We start from the raw sequence: 16703 nt of genomic DNA, 5'->3' as shown, positions 1-16703 counted from the left end.
CGCTACGTTCTCTCCTGCCACACACCCGGTTGCTGTCTTTCGAAATGGACCAAGAGGAGGCCCCGCCGCCTTACTCGGCGGTCGACCCATTATTAACACAGGCCAACAATAATCGTCGCAATGCCAACTCTCCGCAAGGCCCGATCGCCGGCAGCGTGCCTGGGACGGAGTATGCCAGTAGCAGCTCCCGGATTCTTGCGCAGCCCACCAACAACCTCGGTGCTTCGCCAGTCCCACCCGCACAATTCACCTCCGCCGTCGCCTACTTCGAGGGACGACCTCCAACGGTCTTGGACGACAGCCGAGGCATTCTCCACCACCACATGACCATCTATCCACGGAGCCAAGCCAAGGATTTTCCCAGACGGCCTCGCTGCTGGGCTGCGCGAGTGAACGAGGTCACCCAGCAGGACTGGGATACCTTTCTCCGCCACCTGTTCCCGCCACACCTAGGACTGGCAGCTTCGTCGCAACATCTGCCGCGCCAGTTGAGGGCCGAAATTCAGCGAGACCGCAAGGACCGGCCGCAGGAGACCGACGATGAACGGCGGGCTAGAATTACGGCTGTGGTTGCGGAGTGGAACCAATGCTTTTTTGAACCTCGCGCGACTCGCATCTTCTTTGTGTACGTCGCCGAACCGGACGCTGCGCCTGCGTCGGCTCTTTGCCCGAAATGCTATCCCGCTACAACGAAGGTGAATCAGTCGGCCCAGCCTCAAGGTGCCGCTGGATCTCCGGTGGTTTCTTCGCCTGGACAATCAAATACTGTGTCGCCGGTGCCAGGGCAATATACGCCATCACCGACGACAAACCCATGGCCTGGCCAACCCGTTCCTCCTTTTGCACACCCTGGAGGTCCTGGTATGCCTTTTGGTCCACCATTTGTTGCGCCGCCATGTGCTGGCTCTGGTGGTCCGCCGAATAATCAGCCACCCGGATACTTCCCGCAGCAGCCACCATATGGGGGGTGCCCCCGTGGGGATGGAATCACTGGGGCTACCAACAGCCTCAGTATCAGATTCCAGGAGCTTCAAAAGGTGGTGCATTCGGATGGATCTCCTCACTTGCATCGCAAGCACAAAAGTACGGTGAACGATTCTCAGAGCAGGCGCAGCAATATGGCGATCAAATCTCCGCGCAAGCACAGCATTATTCACGGCAAGTTGAGGAACAAGCCTTGGCACATGCCCGATGGCTCGAGGAGCAGGCAAGACTTCGAGAACAAAAGCGGGCTTTCCCGTTCGGTGGCAACAGTGGAAGACCTCCGTGGGGACAGTATCCCCTGGAAGGATATGGCATTCCGATGACGCCTATCAGCAACCCAAGCCCCCAAAACGAAGTGAGTTCTGAAAACAGAAACTCAAACGATCAGCCTCCATTAGAACGCGAAGCCCCTGCAGCCGAACGCCCACGTCGAGGGTCCGTCAGCTCCACTTCGTCCGAATCCTCTCTCAGCTCAATCGACTCTCTCTCAACTACATCAGACCTCAACGCCTCAGACCTTGCCACGGTCCGAGCACAACTCCAAGCACTAGACGACCGACATGACCGCACCCTATACGACGCAGCCGTGGACCTCCGGCGGCAGCTTTCCGTCCTCCAGGAATCCCGCCACGAAGCCCGGGTTTCACCCCGAAGAGGCTGGCTGCATGGACGGCGCCATCATCCCCACCACAATCATCACCACCAACAAAACCCGCACGACTGGGGACGCTGGGAATCACCCGAGCAGCAACAGCGGAATTCCACCGAACGCCGCGCGATGAAAGAGGAAATGCGCGCTACCAGGAAAGCATTCAAAGAGGTATTCCGTCGCGCGCGCGACGAGCAGCGCGAGCAGAAACGCGCTCGACGGAGACAGCATGGACGACATCGCTCTGATAATGGTGATCAGCCGAAACCGGAAGATCAGCCATTGGACCGGCGGTTGGAGAGTCTCGCTCTGGATGGGTCTACTGAGTCTGGCACGGTGTCGACTCCGTCGGAGTCTGCACTCCATACTCAGAAACCGTTGCCCACTGCTCCGCCTGCGCAGTCTGTTCCTGGGATTGAGTCAAGCGGCCCTTCTTCTCCTTCTGGTTCTCAAATCCGTTCCCAGGATTCTCAGTCTGACAGTGTGGCTGGTAAGAAAGGGAAGTCGAATGAGGCACCGGCCCGGCTGAAGGAGATACTGAAGCCGCGCAAGAAGCAGAGGCAACAACAACAAAGTACTGCGGCCCCTTCCGCTTCTTCGGATGTCGATGATGCAGATGCAAATAAGACCGTCAAAAAGGATCCGAGCCCTCAATGAGATACCCGGGTCGTGATATCTCGATTTTAATATTTGGAAGCTGGCTTTCCTACCGTTCACAAGCTGCTGGCTCCCCGATGGACCCTGTTGGATCCGGAATGGTGTTTTCTTCTTGTCAATTTATGTCTAGGTTCATATGTTTGGGTTGAATGATATGGCAATCTCCATTGTGTAAGCACCGCTGTCCCATGGCCTAGACCACGAATATGCAAGGTAGAGACGTGTGTATGTATCCAACTTTTGTAGAGATTTCTCGTGTTTATAGAAGCAGGATTGTAAATCTACACCATACCTCCCACCACCCCATTTGCTGCACACCGGATCCAAGAAAGAATCACGACTGCGCCTGTGCCTCATTCTTCTCCACCAAATCCCCAACCCCAAGCCCGCGGCCAACCTTGACCCGAATCATCTTCTCAGCATCCTTTTTCCCCAGCTCCCCAACCTCGTCGCCTTCATCCTGATCATCCTCCTCGTCCTCCTCAGCATTCTCGCCCTTCTTCTTCTTCTCCGCCTTCTCGCGCTCCCGGTCCTTCTTCTCAATCGCCTTCCAGTCCAGCCACTGGTCCTGGAGATTCAGATGCATTGCATACGCATCCTCCCCGTCTGCGTAGTACTTGCTCTCGATCTTCTCGACTTCGAAGCCCAGCGTGTCTCGGTACAGGCGTAGTGCGGCGGTGTTGGACATGCGGACGTGCAGGGAGACGTAGTGCGCGCGGTGGGATTCGGACATTGCCCGTTCTGTGGGGGGTTGTCAGTCAGTCAGGTTGTGTTTCAATGCACATACCAACCCCCTCCTGTGTTCCACTGGTGGAAACGCGGGGCAGGATATAACACCACAGGAAAGAAAGCAAGCAAAGAGAGGAAGAACATACGACTCATCCGCATCAGCCGCTCCGCAATTCCCAATCTCCGATGTGTCCGCATAACACTAAGACTCGTAATATGCCCATGCTGCACGCCATCCGAGGGCTCCTCCTCCATTTTGGCAAGAACATACCCCACGACCTTGGGGTACTGGCCCGACACATCGCCCGCGGCGCCCGGGCCGCCAGCGGTAGCGGTCTTGTAGCCGCCGCGCGGGCGCACGACAGCGACGAAGCTCAGCTGCGGCCAGGTGAGCGCATGGTAGAGGTAGTATTTCAGGAAGTAGTTCTCGGGCAGGTTGGTGATGTTGCAGGTTTGGATGGCGGGGAGGAGGTCGATGTACGAGGGGTAGGAGGATAGGGGGACGATGTCGACCATTTTTTCTTCTCTCTCCCTGTTCGGAGTAGGGGGATTGGAATTGAGGAATTGAGTGGTGCGGATTGAAGAAGCGCAGTTGCGATGTGCTTGACTCCGGCGGATCATTGTGTCCGGCGCTAGCCGCTTTGGGAAATGCTCTCAATCTGCAGGAGTGTACAACAATAACGACAGAAGGGAAGGTTAAGTGGTGTTGTTTATTGGATACGATAGATCAAAATCACTCATCTCAAGCGCCGTCATGCCAAAAATAAATCACAATATTATAGTTCATCTAGATCGTCTCATTTAAAACACATTCATCACAAGCTGTACAGTTGCAGCCACTACCAGCATGGACGTAACGCTGGCGACAGACACTCCATGCGCAGCAGCGGAGTTCATGCCGCAGCACTTGCCGTTATAGGTGACGTTATTCATGTCGGCCGCGACTTCAAACACGGAGCCGTTGGTGTTTCCATAATTGTAGTAATCCACCAGAAGGAAATTGGGCGGGCGGTTCCAATCCTCTGTTAAATGGGTTAGATGGAGTCACACCGAAAAGAAATGAGGGAAAGCTTACTGGTACAGTTCTCGGCCATCCAGCCCAGACTGCCGAATCCCGAGACGGCATTGGTCTCAGCCATGTCGGCGAGATTGGGGATGAGCATGCTCAGACCGCCAAAGTTCAGCTCGAGGTTGAGGTTGTGATTCGCAATATACATGCGCTTCTCTGCATCCTCACGCGAAAGGCCCGGCGGTCGCTGCTCCGTGCAGGGGAAGTTGCGGTTCGTCGGCGAAAAGGGCGTCTCCCAGATCTGCGAGAACTCATCCATGAGCCACGGATACTCCTTCGGCTTGGCTCCGTAGTCCATGAAAAACACTGCGCGTTTCCCCGTGATGATCATCTCCCCCAACGTTGGCCAGTCATCCAGACCCATGGGGATCTTGGGTGGAGTATAAATATAGTCTTTCAGAGGCGAGGCCTCGATCACGTCGGTGATGTTGCCGGGAAGCACATAATCGAAATTGCCCATGAGGAACGTGACCACGTCATAGGTGTTCTGGCTCAGCCATTTGGCGACTGTGTCGAGATAATCTGAGAGCGGGCCGACATTGAGCAGGTCACAGTTGGTGTGGCAGAGATACATCGTGCCATTCTGCAGGTGGACTTGGAATTGCACTAGGGGGGATTAGCAAATAATCAATGTTGGATCTAGATCAGACTTACACATGCGGACGCCATCGTCCAACTGCGATGTCACATCGAACATCTGGTTAGAAGCCGCGTTGCCCGGACGCACGAACGGACTGTTATGCGCAGCCACCATGGTGATGTTGGAATACTGGCGATTACAGAACTCCGGGTAGTCGTTGCAGGGCTGAGTATTTTGCACTGGCGACGCCGACGGCGAGGACGAGGCCGTCGCAGTGGCATTGGCCGTACCATTGCCGAGGGTAGTTGTGCCGTGGCCGCCTACCAGCACGGTCACCCCGTCGGAGGTCTGAGTGACTAGAGTGGCATTGCCCGTGGTGGTGGCGGTAGCATCTGCAGATAGCGCAATAGAAGTGTCATTGCTGACAATGATGGTCGACCCGAAGGTGAGATATTCCCCCGAGGGAGCAGGAACCGAGGTCGGGGTCACCGTCACAACGCTGCCGTCCATGGTAAACACCGACTCGGAGGAAGTGGTGGTGTCGTCGGCAGCCACGGCGACCCCCGCGAGGAGGGTCAGCACTAGTGATGGCAGTCGCATGGTCTGGGAGGAAGCGAGGGAGGGAATTAGTCGCACGGGGAGGAATCACCGTCTGGTCTGCTGCTGCTTTTTCTTGTTCGGCGCATGTTGCGGTTAGGTAAGCGGGTTCAGTGAGTTTGCCACTGTGGAGAGCGATTGGCCAATGAGGGAAGTGTCCAGGCACCAGAACCCCTGAAGTATAGCCAAATGTAGGCCTGTAGAGATCCCGAATCGAGAGTCGATAGGACCTATCTCGACAAACAGGTACTTGGTCCATCGGTCTCTCCTACTAGCAGTGTCCTACAAGGAGGACGACGACACTCTTAACCCTCCGACTACTCCCTATCACCATCAGGATCCTCCAGTGGGTCTCTCCTGCGTGGCTGCCGCCGCCACTGACGATCCTCAGCTCTAGACGCCGATCCTTAAATTCTCTCATTAACGTGTCCCGGTCCGACCGCCGCCGATTTCAGTGACAACAGAACTAACGCAAGTTAACAGGGTATCTATCCCTGCCCATCCATCCATCCAACCATCCAGCCACGAGAACCACACCAGTCCCGCGGCTCCAGTCTCAACTTTCCGTGGGTGCCTAACGTCATCCCGCTCGCGACCCTGGGCGGCCCCGGCTATTGTGCTTTTTTCCTTTCATTTCTCTTCAACCCATCCTCCACGCCCGTCGCTCATCACCACCATCATGGCCAATGCCAATGGGACCGATACTCCCGTGGCCAATGGCTTCAAACGATCTCTCCCCTTCTTCCGCAGGTCATCCCCGGACCGGCCTATTGCTCGCCGGCGCGAGTCCACTGTCCACTGGCACCGAGGCGTCCGGTCCTTTTTGTACCTAATAGCCTGGATCTTCCTGGTGCTGGTCGTGATAGGAAGCGTCGCCGACAAGCCCGTCCTCCGCAACACCTACTTCCTCTACCTGGACCTTTCCAACATCATCCCCGTCTCCGTGCCCAATGCCGTCCTGATCAATTCCATCGCCCGTACGATCGGGTTGCACGATTTCTACCAGGTCGGCCTGTGGAACTTCTGTGAGGGTTACAATAATGAGGGCATCACGCATTGCTCGAAGCCGCAGACGCTGTACTCGTTCAACCCGGTCACCATCTTGCTCAATGAGCTGTTGGCCGGCGCCACTAGTATGTTTATTCACCAAGAAAGCTACCAGCAAAGAGACTAACGCAGTGATCTAGTCGCCCTGCCATCGGACATCTCCAAACCATTGCATCTGGCCAAGATCGCCTCCCAGTGGATGTTCGGCCTATTCCTCGCAGCGGCCGTGTTCACCTTCGTCATGATCTTCGTCAGCCCACTGGCCGTCTCGTCGCGGCCTCCGCAAACCGTCAAACTTTGGGCCAAGGCCATGGACGGCAACGGTGCGCCCATGGGTCCCCCGCCTCATCGCCGCCGCAGCTTCATCCTACTCCGCTCGCTGCCTATGCTCATCCTGAGCTTCTTAACCGCGCTCTTCACGGTTGTCGCCTCCGCCGTTGCGACCGTCATGTGGATCATCTTCGCCAACGTCTTTGCAAACGCAGACCCCAGTCTCAACATCAAGGCGCACGTCGGCACCCAGATGTTCGTGTTCATGTGGATTGCTTCGGCGTTCAACTTCACTGCCTTTATCGTGCAGTTCGGTTCCTGCTGTGCATCCTGTTGCGGCGGCCATAAGGCCAGGAAGCAGCTCAAGGCGCAGGGCGTGGATCTGCGCGAGAAGGGAGAGCACTCCCACTCCCACACTCCGGACCGCTCTGAAACCGAAGAGTCAACTCGTGCCCCAGCCGACGGGGAACGTCATGCCCTCACCCCTTGATTGGATCACAGGGTTGACCCTGTGCTCTATCATCTTTCAGTTTTGGACATTTATATTCTAGCAGATACAAATGATGTGTGACGACCTCTTAACTTGCGCGTGCAGAGCTTTGTGGTTTCACCTCTGGTTCTTTGGTGACATAACTAGTAGATTGGAGGACGGCGTTTTTTGTTTTTCGTTCGTTTTGTTTCTCGTCGTGGTTGAGGATTACCCGGTCGAGAAACTGATGCAGATGTCGACGGCGTTGATGCATGCCGTCCTCTGTACATATACTCTTATTCAATGTACCTACAACAAGCTTGTCCCTACCAGTTGTACCTCGTATCTAGCTGGTCAACTACAAATTATACAGCAGTATTACGGGGACAGATCTATTTCAAGCGAAGACTGAGAGGCGAAACCCCTGTTGGTCTTAAATGGGTAGAAGAGATAGTCTGAAAGAACATACGAGCCTGACTATGGAGAGGACCTGAAAGAACATACGTACCTGACTAGGGAGAGGACAAGACAAATATTACTAGCTGGTAGCTGCGAATATCAAAGGAAGAGACTCTTATTCACCCCTCCCATTGCAGCTAGTCACCACAAAAAAGACAGATTAACATCACCTTTTTTTGCAGCGATCCTTGATCCACAAACACTTCGCATCAAAACATCGTCATTCGGTGGTACAGGATGTTCGTCTCAGTCTTCGCGCCTCATCTCCTCCTCGAGCAGACGGCAAATCTCCTCATCGGACAGATGGACCTTAGCACCGCAATCAACATCGTTCGTAGCAACATAGGTATCCTTGGGGTAAGTATTAGCCTGGATGGAAATGGGGGAAGCCTCCGTGGCATTGGGACCAGGCTGGGAAGAAGTGTTGACAAACCGGGAGTGCACAGTGGGATTGGCGACGGTGGCATTGGGAGCCGCGGGGGAACTGGCTGTCTTGGAAGAAGGGCTCTTGGAGGAAGTAGTACGGGTGGCAATGGCCTCATCTTCGGACGACCAGAACGGGCTGCCGAGTTCCTTGCGAATCACCTTCTGTGTATGATTAAGGGTGTACTGGGTGCCGATGTCCATGTCGTCGTCGTTAAGCGCGGCGATGGCGTTCTTCGGCTCAGCCGTCTTGTTCTTCTTGTTCGTATCGCGGATAATCGTCTCCGAGGTGGACTCCTGCTGGTGCAACCACTTGAAGTCCTTGTTTCTGAACGACCGGCGGAATTCAGCAATCTTGTTAACAGGGGCCGGGGCTGGGGCTAGGGCCGAGGCTGGGGACTGGGTCATCAAAGCACTCACGGGACTCTCGTCAGAGTCGCTGGTCAAGTCAACGAGGGCAGTGGCCTGGGGGGTAACGGGAGTAGCGGGTGTGTGAGCCGGGGTCTGCTGGGCGCGGCCTGTCTGATGATTGCCGGACAATGACGGAAAAATGCCGGCTCCATTCGAAACGGGGGCGGCGGACATCTGCACACAGATCGAGGGAGGGGGGCTCTCAGCAGTCGGGGAAGCTTGAGTCGAGGACACCGAAATCGTGGCGGGAAGCTGCGCGTTGCCCATTCCGCGCATGGGTTGATGGTCACCCGGCTGAGACTCGGGGGTGATCTGGCGGACATGGTTGAGCAGACGGTGGAAGTCGGTAAGCAGTTCGTTGAATTTCAGCCCCAGCGCCTCGTACTGCTTCTTGGATTGCTCAAGTTCTTCATTCTTCTCCCTGAGCTTGCGCTGAGTGGTCGAAAGAGTGCGGCGAGCGGTAGCAAGGTGTCCCTCAAGGACCTTGTGCGCGGGCTGCCCAGTGCCTTCGTCGAGGGCCATGAACTTCTGCAAAGTCTTCTTGTACATGTCACGCTCCGATGTGATTTCGCCCAGTCGGCGATTGAGGTTCAGGAGGTGACCGTGCAGGTTTCCCGGGTTGACTGCAATGACCCTGGGGTGTTGAGCGGGAGCCGAAGGAAAGTAGCCAGTGCTTGTGTACGGCGTAGCATGGTTGGCCTTCAGGCCTGCGCGGCGGATCACCTCGCCGGCGTGGTTGTTCATGATGTCCTGCTGGCCAACGGCAAACTTGTTTTTGGCCTTGCAGCTCGCAGGGGCAGTAGGGTAGGAAAACGTCTGCAGCGCATGGGATGAAACGTTGCTGTCAGGAGGACCAAACGTATTGTTGGGCATGGTCGCAAGCTGCGAAGTCTGGCTCCCGAGAGGAGTGGTCGGGAGGCTGTTGTTGCGAGCGATGGGATTGGCGGTCGCGTCATGAACAGAAGCAGCAGAGTGGGCGGAGTCACCACCAAGGGCCGTAGGCTCGCAGAAAAGAGCATCGATGTTGTTGAGATCACAAGAAGTGTTCGTAGTCTGCTGCTGGTCGATTTCGACGTGCTGCTTCTTCAGGGCAGAAGGGGCCGAGTTGGCAGGAAAGGCGACGTCGCTGCCGCGCTTCTTGGGGCCCTGAAAGCCATCGAAGGCCCAGTCGGTGTTCCCAAGAGCCGCAAGGTCAATGGCAACGTCGAAATCGAAGTTGGGATCAAAGGCATTGACCTGCTGGCTAGCTTGAAAGTTTGACAGCTGAGGCGATCCGGGGGAGAGTGTAAGCCCCAGATCAGTAGCGGAGTTGCCAGAAAGCTGAAACTGAGAAAACTCACGAGCATCCATATTTCCATCCATGAGAAAGAAAGGGAAGCAGGGAAAGGAGGATCAGGGAGTGTGGAAGGGTGAGAGGAAGAGGAAGGAGAGAAGACTCGAACGAGGTATGGACCTCAACGTAGAGCCAGCGGCGTGGAGGAGGGCATGGCAGTGAATACCAGTGCTATTGTTGTTATTGTCGGTATTCAAAAGCACCAGGCCATTCACCGTTTCCCCTATTGACCCAGCCCTATTGAGGGCGTGCAGTGAATGACCATTGTTACGACGAGTCACCGTGTTTATCTTTTTTGTTTTTCTGCCGGCACTTTTGCTTTTCTCCGCCTTACGCGTTCCCTCTTTCATCCCACCGCCTTTTCTTCCATCTCACGTGCCACTCCACCGCCTTTATCGCCATGGCAGAAAGCGCGCCCGTTTCCTTCCTCTTTCTCCAGGACTCGAAGACTGACAGCTCCTCTCCCGAGTCTGACTGTGCTGTTGCTTCCTCCAGCGCTAACAGTGACGAGCTTCGCCCGAATATCTCTCGTCCTGTGCCTCTTCTCAGCACTCGGTCCAAGATGAGCGTTATCCTCTGCACTGGTAAGACACCGTGATAGCCATACTGTTCCCCCACATTCCTTGGAGGCCAAGGCTAATGGATGTTGCGCGCTGCAGCGGGGTATGATCATACCATTCGGTAAGCAGACTCCCCAAATGTTCTCGCATTGCAGCAGAAGCTCCTCTGTCTCTTGGAGAGATCGGAACTGGCCCTGACCTTGTTTCCCGTTCGATCAGCTTCTGGGAGGCCCTGTCCGGCATCTGCTCGCGTACTATCCAGCACCCGGACTCCCAGGTCAACCGTCTTTGCATCACTCCTGACAAGCGATACCTGGCCGCCGCCGGCCACAACAATGTCAAGCTTTATGACATCAAGTCCACCAACCCCAACCCTGTGATGACCTTTGACGGTCACACCAACAACATCACCGGAGTTGCCTTCCACTGTGAGGGCAAGTGGATGGTCACCAGCTCCGAGGATGGCACTGTCAAAGTCTGGGATACTCGCACCGGCAGTCTCCAGCGCAACTACGTCCACCGGGCTGCCGTCAATGACGTGGTCATTCATCCCAACCAGGGCGAGCTCATCAGTGGTGATCGTGCCGGTATGGTTCGCGTCTGGGACCTTGGCGAAAGTGTCTGCACCCACCAGCTGATCCCGGAGGACGACACGTCTGTGCACTCTGTGAGCGTGGCCAGCGATGGATCGCTGCTCTGCGCGGGAAACAAGAAGGTATGATTCCTCTTATGTTATAATCCAGATGGGCTGACATCGTCTATAGGGCAATGTCTACATCTGGCGCATGGTTCAGACCGAGGAGGCAACTCGCATTATTCCCATCTGCACTTTCCAAGCCCACAAGGACTACCTGACACGCGTCCTTCTGTCTCCGGATGTCAAGCACCTGGCGACCTGCTCCGCTGACCACACCGCCAAGGTTTGGAACCTCGACCCCGAGTATGGCCCTGCCAAGATTGCCATCGCGGATTGGGAGACGAAGAAGGCCCAGGGTGCCACAGCAGAGAACAACGGGTCTGATGCTGCGTCGACCGCGTCCAAGCCCGAGAACCAGCCTCGCGACCTTCTGCGCATCTTCGACACCCCGATCCAGGACCGTGACCTGCTCCGCATCAGCAATGATAATCTTCCTCGCGAGGAGTCGCCGCAGGCGACCTTCACGGCTCAGCCGGACGGCCCGCCCATGGATCCCGCCAACGGTACTCTTTTCCTCGAGACCACTCTGGCGAACCACCAGCGCTGGGTCTGGGACTGCGCTTTCTCGGCGGACTCTGCGTACTTGGTCACCGTGTCGAGCGATCACTACGCCCGTTTGTGGGAGCTCAGCTCCGGCCAGATCATCCGCCAGTACAGCGGTCACCACCGTGGTGCGGTCTGCGTCGCGCTGAATGACTACTCCGAGCCTCGCTAAGGGCCCATTTAGTCCTCCCTTTTTTCGGCGTTTTGTGTCATCCATATCTCTAGCCCAGCGTTCTGTTGTTACTTTCTTCGATTCCCTGCACATATCATTCAAGCATGGCGTTTGGAGAGGTTGCTGGATCTTTCAGAGGGATTTCGGGTTTTATGTCATGGAGTCTTTTCTACGGGCTTTCAAATAGCGCTTCTAGATAGAAGCAGCGAGATACCTATCATGCTGAATGATGATTTTACTCTGATCATGACTTCACTCTGTATTCAACTAGTGTAGACTGTAGACCTTGAAAACTACTAGGTAGCATCGCCTTCTCCCCGCCAACCTTGATCCTTGTATTTATTTCATGGTACTCTTCTTCTCTATGCCGCAGATCTACCAACTATTTAGCCCTGATCAAAGCCAATAGGAGCTCACTTATCAAACCAATATGAAATCATATGACATCGAATGAAAATTAGATCTCAACGTACATCAGAAATTAGCTGTGCCCACAGCTCAAACAGGTACAAGAAATAGAGAGAAAGAGAAAATGCGCAGTATTTCCAAGTCTCGCTTTTAGAACACAAAGAAAGAAACGAGCCCTCCAAATTGTTTAGCTCACAGCGAACCAGGTCACGCTAACCACGACATCCAGCCCCCGCTCCTCTGCGCCGGGGTACTTGAACGTCCACATGCCGTCACGGTTGACATCCCAGAATGCGCCGGAGGCAGAGTGCATGCCGCGCTTGCCGGCGTTGCTGAGCGCGCCGTCAGCCGCGGCGGTCTTGTCAATCACACCTTGCTGCACAATGGTGCTGTTCACAGTGAAGCGGTAGGGGGCTGGAGCAGATGCGTCGGAGGGGGCGGTCGCGGAGATGAGGGCTTTGAGGACGGTGTTCTATGGATAGTGGCTTTTGTGTTAGGTGGCTTTAGAATAGCTGGTTTGTGGGATGGGCTGCATACGATTATCTGTGAGTTCCAATCGGCGACGTTGGCGTGGTCGTATCCCTCGGCAGCACTCAGCGCAGCATCGCAGGCCTAGGGTAGAGAATTGTGGTTTAGTGGAGTTGTTCGCAGAGGGGAATACCAGGTCCGGTTGGGGCGAAATGGGAAGACTACCTGGGTGGTGATTTTGGTAAGGTCCGCGAGCGGGACGGGCTGGAGCAGAGGGAACATGGATGTTAGTGGACAATATCTCCTTTATTATTTGCATCTTGAATTCACAGGCCAGAAAACGGAGCGATCGGAGGGGCAGTCATACCGAGGACGCGGGAGAGGTGCCCTCAACAGCCATTGTGGAGGTATCTGGGATCAGAAACTAGCTGGAAGCAGGATGGCAAGGTCAGCACCAGACATGGAGAAATTAAGACAGTCACGCCCGGAAGTATCCTGGTGATAGGCCAGGATACAAGCGGCAGGGTACGCGCGGATTGCGGGGAGAATGTGTTTGTTGGAAAATGAGGTACAAGGTGCCAATTGGAGTTTAAGGCAGGGGAGAGTCTCTTACCGCTGATGGGTTCTGCAGGTGAATCAGAGGAGGTAGTGGAAAGAGTGGGAGGCGTGGCTTGTTGTGGTTGAAACCCGCATCATCACAACGGGCGCTGCGGGCCTCGAATGGGGTTAGCGTGGGCATTACTAATGCGCTCTATACCACGGGCAATAAAGTGGGCAATCAACTGACTATGATCTTCTTAATAATTAATCCTTTCAATTGTGGCTCTGGCTGTGAGCATAATGACTGGTTCTGTATGTGAATTGGTCGATTACTTCACAATATATAACTAACTCGCAGATCTAGATCAGATTGAATCTAAATCACTGAATCTAATTCCTGCGCATCTACACGACCCACATGTGAATATTACCCATCAAACGGCATTAGGCTCCTTCAATGTCAACGTTCCTGGCTGCTCCAGCATAATCAATGGTCCTGCTACCACACTGTGTTCGGTCGGGGCACCAGGCTGATCCGCAATAACTGCAATAATGATGCTCGTCGGGTCAAACTGCTTCGGAATAGTCGAGGTATTGTCGACTGGGTTGAACGGCACACTAATGGTATCCACACCATGAAAGAACACCGCATAGTAGTCACGCGACCGTCCAAACGAGGGCTGATTATTTGGATCAGAAAACACAAACTGGATCCTCGACCCGGGACGTCCAGTGGTTGATTTCTTGCTGAATGCCAGCTGCGGCAGGTTCTGACGCGGACTTGGATATACCGGATTTTGAGCCGGACAGCTGCCAGGCAGAACGAAGGCATTGGTGGAGTCCAAGATCTGGTTGGAGTAGGGGTAGATGGTGTCGGCGGGACCGGAGAACGGACTGACGTTCCATACATCGATCAGCGACCAGACATTGTGGCGGGTTTCCACCTCGGCAATTGCCATCAGGGCAGATTTGGACATGTTGGTTTTGGCTTCGCGGACCAGGCCAGTCAGGAATGCCATGCTAGAGACTTCGATATACACCTGCAGTGTCAAGAAGGTGTCGGTGCTGTTGCCTAAGCCGAAGGCATACCGGCAGGGTCCCGGTTTCAGGGAGTAGTCCGAGATTTGGTCTTGAAAGATGCGAACATGGCCAGCCTCGTTGTCGCGCAGTTCGGTGACGCGCTGATAAGTGGTGTTTGGAAGCCCCAGTTTAACAAAGTCGGCAGTAGAGAAGTTCTCCACGGCTTCTTGGTAGAAGGAATAGATGATCCATTCTGCGCTCAGCAGGTTCTGAAAAAGGAGATCATCCGGCTGTGGCGCACCATGCTTGGTTGCTGGGATGACTCTGGTGTACTCGGGATCTAGAGGTGTCTTCTTCCCACTATAGCTGACGAAGAGAGACGACTCGCCGGGGACCGAGTCCTTGGCTTGGCTTGGGGATGGAAGAGCAAGTGATGGAAGAACAAGCGCCAAACTGGCAATGATGGATGAAGAAAGATGCATGGTTGATATCGAAGTAATAAAAAAGAGTTGTTAAACTGAGTGGTAGGGAGAGAACTTGTGGTTCCTTTTGAACTCTTATATAGTTTTCAATATAGGCAGCACTTTTCAACCAAACTGCGGGGGAAAAATGCACCGCGGGCCCTTTGAGGCTATACAATTCAACTATCTGTACTGTGGGGCAATATGTTAAGCCTTGTTGCACTAAACTTCTTTTGGCTGATTCTGCGAGGCAATCCCTATACGCTAGCCATATCTAACCTAGTGCAATTTCAAGCTGAAGGGCCTGAAAACCGAAGAGTTCGCGGCTCGCGCAATGCTCTAAAAGGGGGAATTGCACTGGAAAATCATGGACTGACGGTTGTAAGACCTGGAAATTTCAACAGCCATAAGAAAATTTCGTGCATTTGGATTTGGGTCTGGGGATAGGAATACAGCGATGCAAAAATATATATTAGGAAATAATGGAATAAGCAGAAACCAGACTGGTTTAAGGCCTGGGCATATTCTCCCTCCGACCCATCTCGAACCCATGCGTGTCTGCAATAAAAGCCATGATTTTCTCCAACCACAGAGCCTCAGCCGAGTTAGGAACAAGATTCCGATACGCTACATTGAGCGGAAACAGGAGCATAAACGCCCCGGAGCTGCGCCGAAGGCCATGGAGTTGGTAATCTGCCATCCTGCAAATCTCAAGAGTGGTATCCATTCTAGTTCCCTGCATCGGAAGAAGAGGGTCGCTCATGAGTGGCGCAAAAGAGGGTTCCATGCTTATACCAAACCACTCACACATACTTTGCAGAATCAACAGCAATGAATCGTAAAAGACCAGCTCGGTGGCACGGAGAGGGTCTCGAAACCAAATGACTGTCTGGAATGGACTGGGAGGTAATTGCATCGAACGTGGTGAGTCGGCATTGTTTGGAACAGTGAGATATGTTGCATCTGGAAATTCCTCCTGCCAGGCCCAGCGCCAGTTATAGAGGGCATTCATCGTGGATAGTATTTTTGTGCAGAGCTCCGCTCTGACTTGTGCCTGACTGGGTGTCATTGGGTCTAAGGTCCGATCATAATCCTCCAGAATACCGGGGATATCACATAGAATGTCGTGCAGACGATCTGTTGGTGTCTTTGCCTCTTGTCCTTTCTCGGCCCAGGGGATTGTTTTCCATGCTGGATCTTCCAGAAAACAACGTTTGCGATCAACAATATGCCCAATAGACTATGAAGCAATCAGAAAACCAATTCTCAGAGTCGCATGAGTGAATCCTACTATGCTTGCTCGGACAGTGGGAAGCAACGAAAACGCAACGCCAGATTGGTGACGATGCGGGCCTCTCAATGCTATCTGTCCAAAATATCAGAATCTGCTGGGAACCGGAAGTGTATGAGTAACACCTACAAGTCGTGACAAGCCCTTGTAATGTTGCAGCCAACCCCAGGGTTGTGTAAAGGTAACCAATTCATAAATCCCAAGACAGACGACCGCGATGACAACGTCCGACTCTAAGACTTGATCGGAATGCTGTAACTGTCCGCGCAGACTTCGCAGAGCCTGGGAGTACGAGCTTGCGCCCTTGCGCATGAGATCTGGATGACCATGGACCTTCCCAAAGTAGGAAGTCGCCAAAGCACGCACTGAAGACATGGACAGACCTCTTGGATCATCGGCATGGCGGAAAAGTACTGAAATCCAGGACGCCGAGTACGACGACAAGTCATCCTCATGCCAGCTAAACAGTCTGTGGATGAGATAAGATGTAAAAATACTGTCCTCATCCCAGGGAGGATTGATCATCAACGAGACTTGGATTTCGCGACCCTGCTCCCCGGGGCTGTCACCATCTGCGTTGGCAGCCAACGCAGTTTCCGTCACAGGCTCCTTCGTCGGGGGGTCATTGCGAGTCAAGCGAGCTGTTAAATTCACGAACTCGTGGTACTTGACATAGCCCTCACACTCGAGGCCAGACTTGCTGCAGCGTTCGCAACCCGGCTTCCCTTCATCTGCAACGGGTCAATAGTTGCGCCAAGCCGAAGAGCGTTGAATATTGACGTACCGCATTTGACTTTGCGCCGCCGACAGGTTCGACAGCCCTTGCTCCGACCGCCGATGCCCACCATTATTGGTACATCTCAAGC

The 16703-nt window shown here is 54.2% G+C and overlaps 9 protein-coding genes across 9 annotated transcripts; 3 read left to right on the top strand and 6 right to left on the bottom strand.

Moving 5' to 3' along the window:
• Positions 1-44: 44 nt before the first annotated feature.
• On the top strand, positions 45-2290 carry N7474_008058 (uncharacterized protein; the record flags this gene model as incomplete). Its single annotated transcript, XM_057199468.1, has 2 exons — positions 45-861; positions 930-2290. The coding sequence occupies 2 exons, from the start codon at positions 45-47 to the stop codon at positions 2288-2290; spliced, it is 2178 nt and encodes a 725-aa protein (XP_057050169.1).
• A 334-nt stretch (positions 2291-2624) lies between these two features.
• N7474_008057 (peptide alpha-N-acetyltransferase complex A subunit ARD1) lies at positions 2625-3535 on the bottom strand (the record flags this gene model as incomplete). Its single annotated transcript, XM_057199467.1, has 2 exons — positions 2625-3031; positions 3166-3535. The coding sequence occupies 2 exons, from the start codon at positions 3533-3535 to the stop codon at positions 2625-2627; spliced, it is 777 nt and encodes a 258-aa protein (XP_057050168.1).
• Positions 3536-3820: 285 nt separating this feature from the next.
• Positions 3821-5268, bottom strand: N7474_008056 (uncharacterized protein; the record flags this gene model as incomplete). The annotated part of the gene is made up of 3 exons (XM_057199466.1): positions 3821-4041; positions 4095-4694; positions 4743-5268. 3 exons carry the CDS (start codon positions 5266-5268, stop codon positions 3821-3823), a joined length of 1347 nt encoding a protein of 448 aa, XP_057050167.1.
• Positions 5269-5944: 676 nt separating this feature from the next.
• N7474_008055 (SUR7/PalI family protein) lies at positions 5945-7072 on the top strand (the record flags this gene model as incomplete). The annotated part of the gene is made up of 2 exons (XM_057199465.1): positions 5945-6398; positions 6453-7072. 2 exons carry the CDS (start codon positions 5945-5947, stop codon positions 7070-7072), a joined length of 1074 nt encoding a protein of 357 aa, XP_057050166.1.
• A 684-nt stretch (positions 7073-7756) lies between these two features.
• N7474_008054 (uncharacterized protein) lies at positions 7757-9706 on the bottom strand (the record flags this gene model as incomplete). The annotated part of the gene is made up of 1 exon (XM_057199464.1): positions 7757-9706. One exon carries the CDS (start codon positions 9704-9706, stop codon positions 7757-7759), a length of 1950 nt encoding a protein of 649 aa, XP_057050165.1.
• A 371-nt stretch (positions 9707-10077) lies between these two features.
• On the top strand, positions 10078-11649 carry N7474_008053 (WD40 repeat domain-containing protein; the record flags this gene model as incomplete). Its single annotated transcript, XM_057199463.1, has 3 exons — positions 10078-10261; positions 10393-10952; positions 11002-11649. The coding sequence occupies 3 exons, from the start codon at positions 10078-10080 to the stop codon at positions 11647-11649; spliced, it is 1392 nt and encodes a 463-aa protein (XP_057050164.1).
• Positions 11650-12244: 595 nt separating this feature from the next.
• Positions 12245-12925, bottom strand: N7474_008052 (dynein light chain Tctex-type family protein; the record flags this gene model as incomplete). Its single annotated transcript, XM_057199462.1, has 3 exons — positions 12245-12529; positions 12595-12669; positions 12893-12925. 3 exons carry the CDS (start codon positions 12923-12925, stop codon positions 12245-12247), a joined length of 393 nt encoding a protein of 130 aa, XP_057050163.1.
• Positions 12926-13499: 574 nt separating this feature from the next.
• Positions 13500-14567, bottom strand: N7474_008051 (uncharacterized protein; the record flags this gene model as incomplete). Its single annotated transcript, XM_057199461.1, has 1 exon — positions 13500-14567. One exon carries the CDS (start codon positions 14565-14567, stop codon positions 13500-13502), a length of 1068 nt encoding a protein of 355 aa, XP_057050162.1.
• A 487-nt stretch (positions 14568-15054) lies between these two features.
• On the bottom strand, positions 15055-16685 carry N7474_008050 (Zn(II)2Cys6 transcription factor domain-containing protein; the record flags this gene model as incomplete). Its single annotated transcript, XM_057199460.1, has 3 exons — positions 15055-15786; positions 15967-16568; positions 16622-16685. The coding sequence occupies 3 exons, from the start codon at positions 16683-16685 to the stop codon at positions 15055-15057; spliced, it is 1398 nt and encodes a 465-aa protein (XP_057050161.1).
• Between the last annotated feature and the right edge of the window lie 18 nt (positions 16686-16703).

This window comes from Penicillium riverlandense, assembly GCF_028828495.1.
Source record: "Penicillium riverlandense strain IBT 135883 chromosome Unknown utg000007l_segment0_segment0, whole genome shotgun sequence".
NCBI lineage: Eukaryota > Fungi > Ascomycota > Eurotiomycetes > Eurotiales > Aspergillaceae > Penicillium > Penicillium riverlandense.
This window is presented reverse-complemented; position numbering and strand designations above follow the sequence as displayed.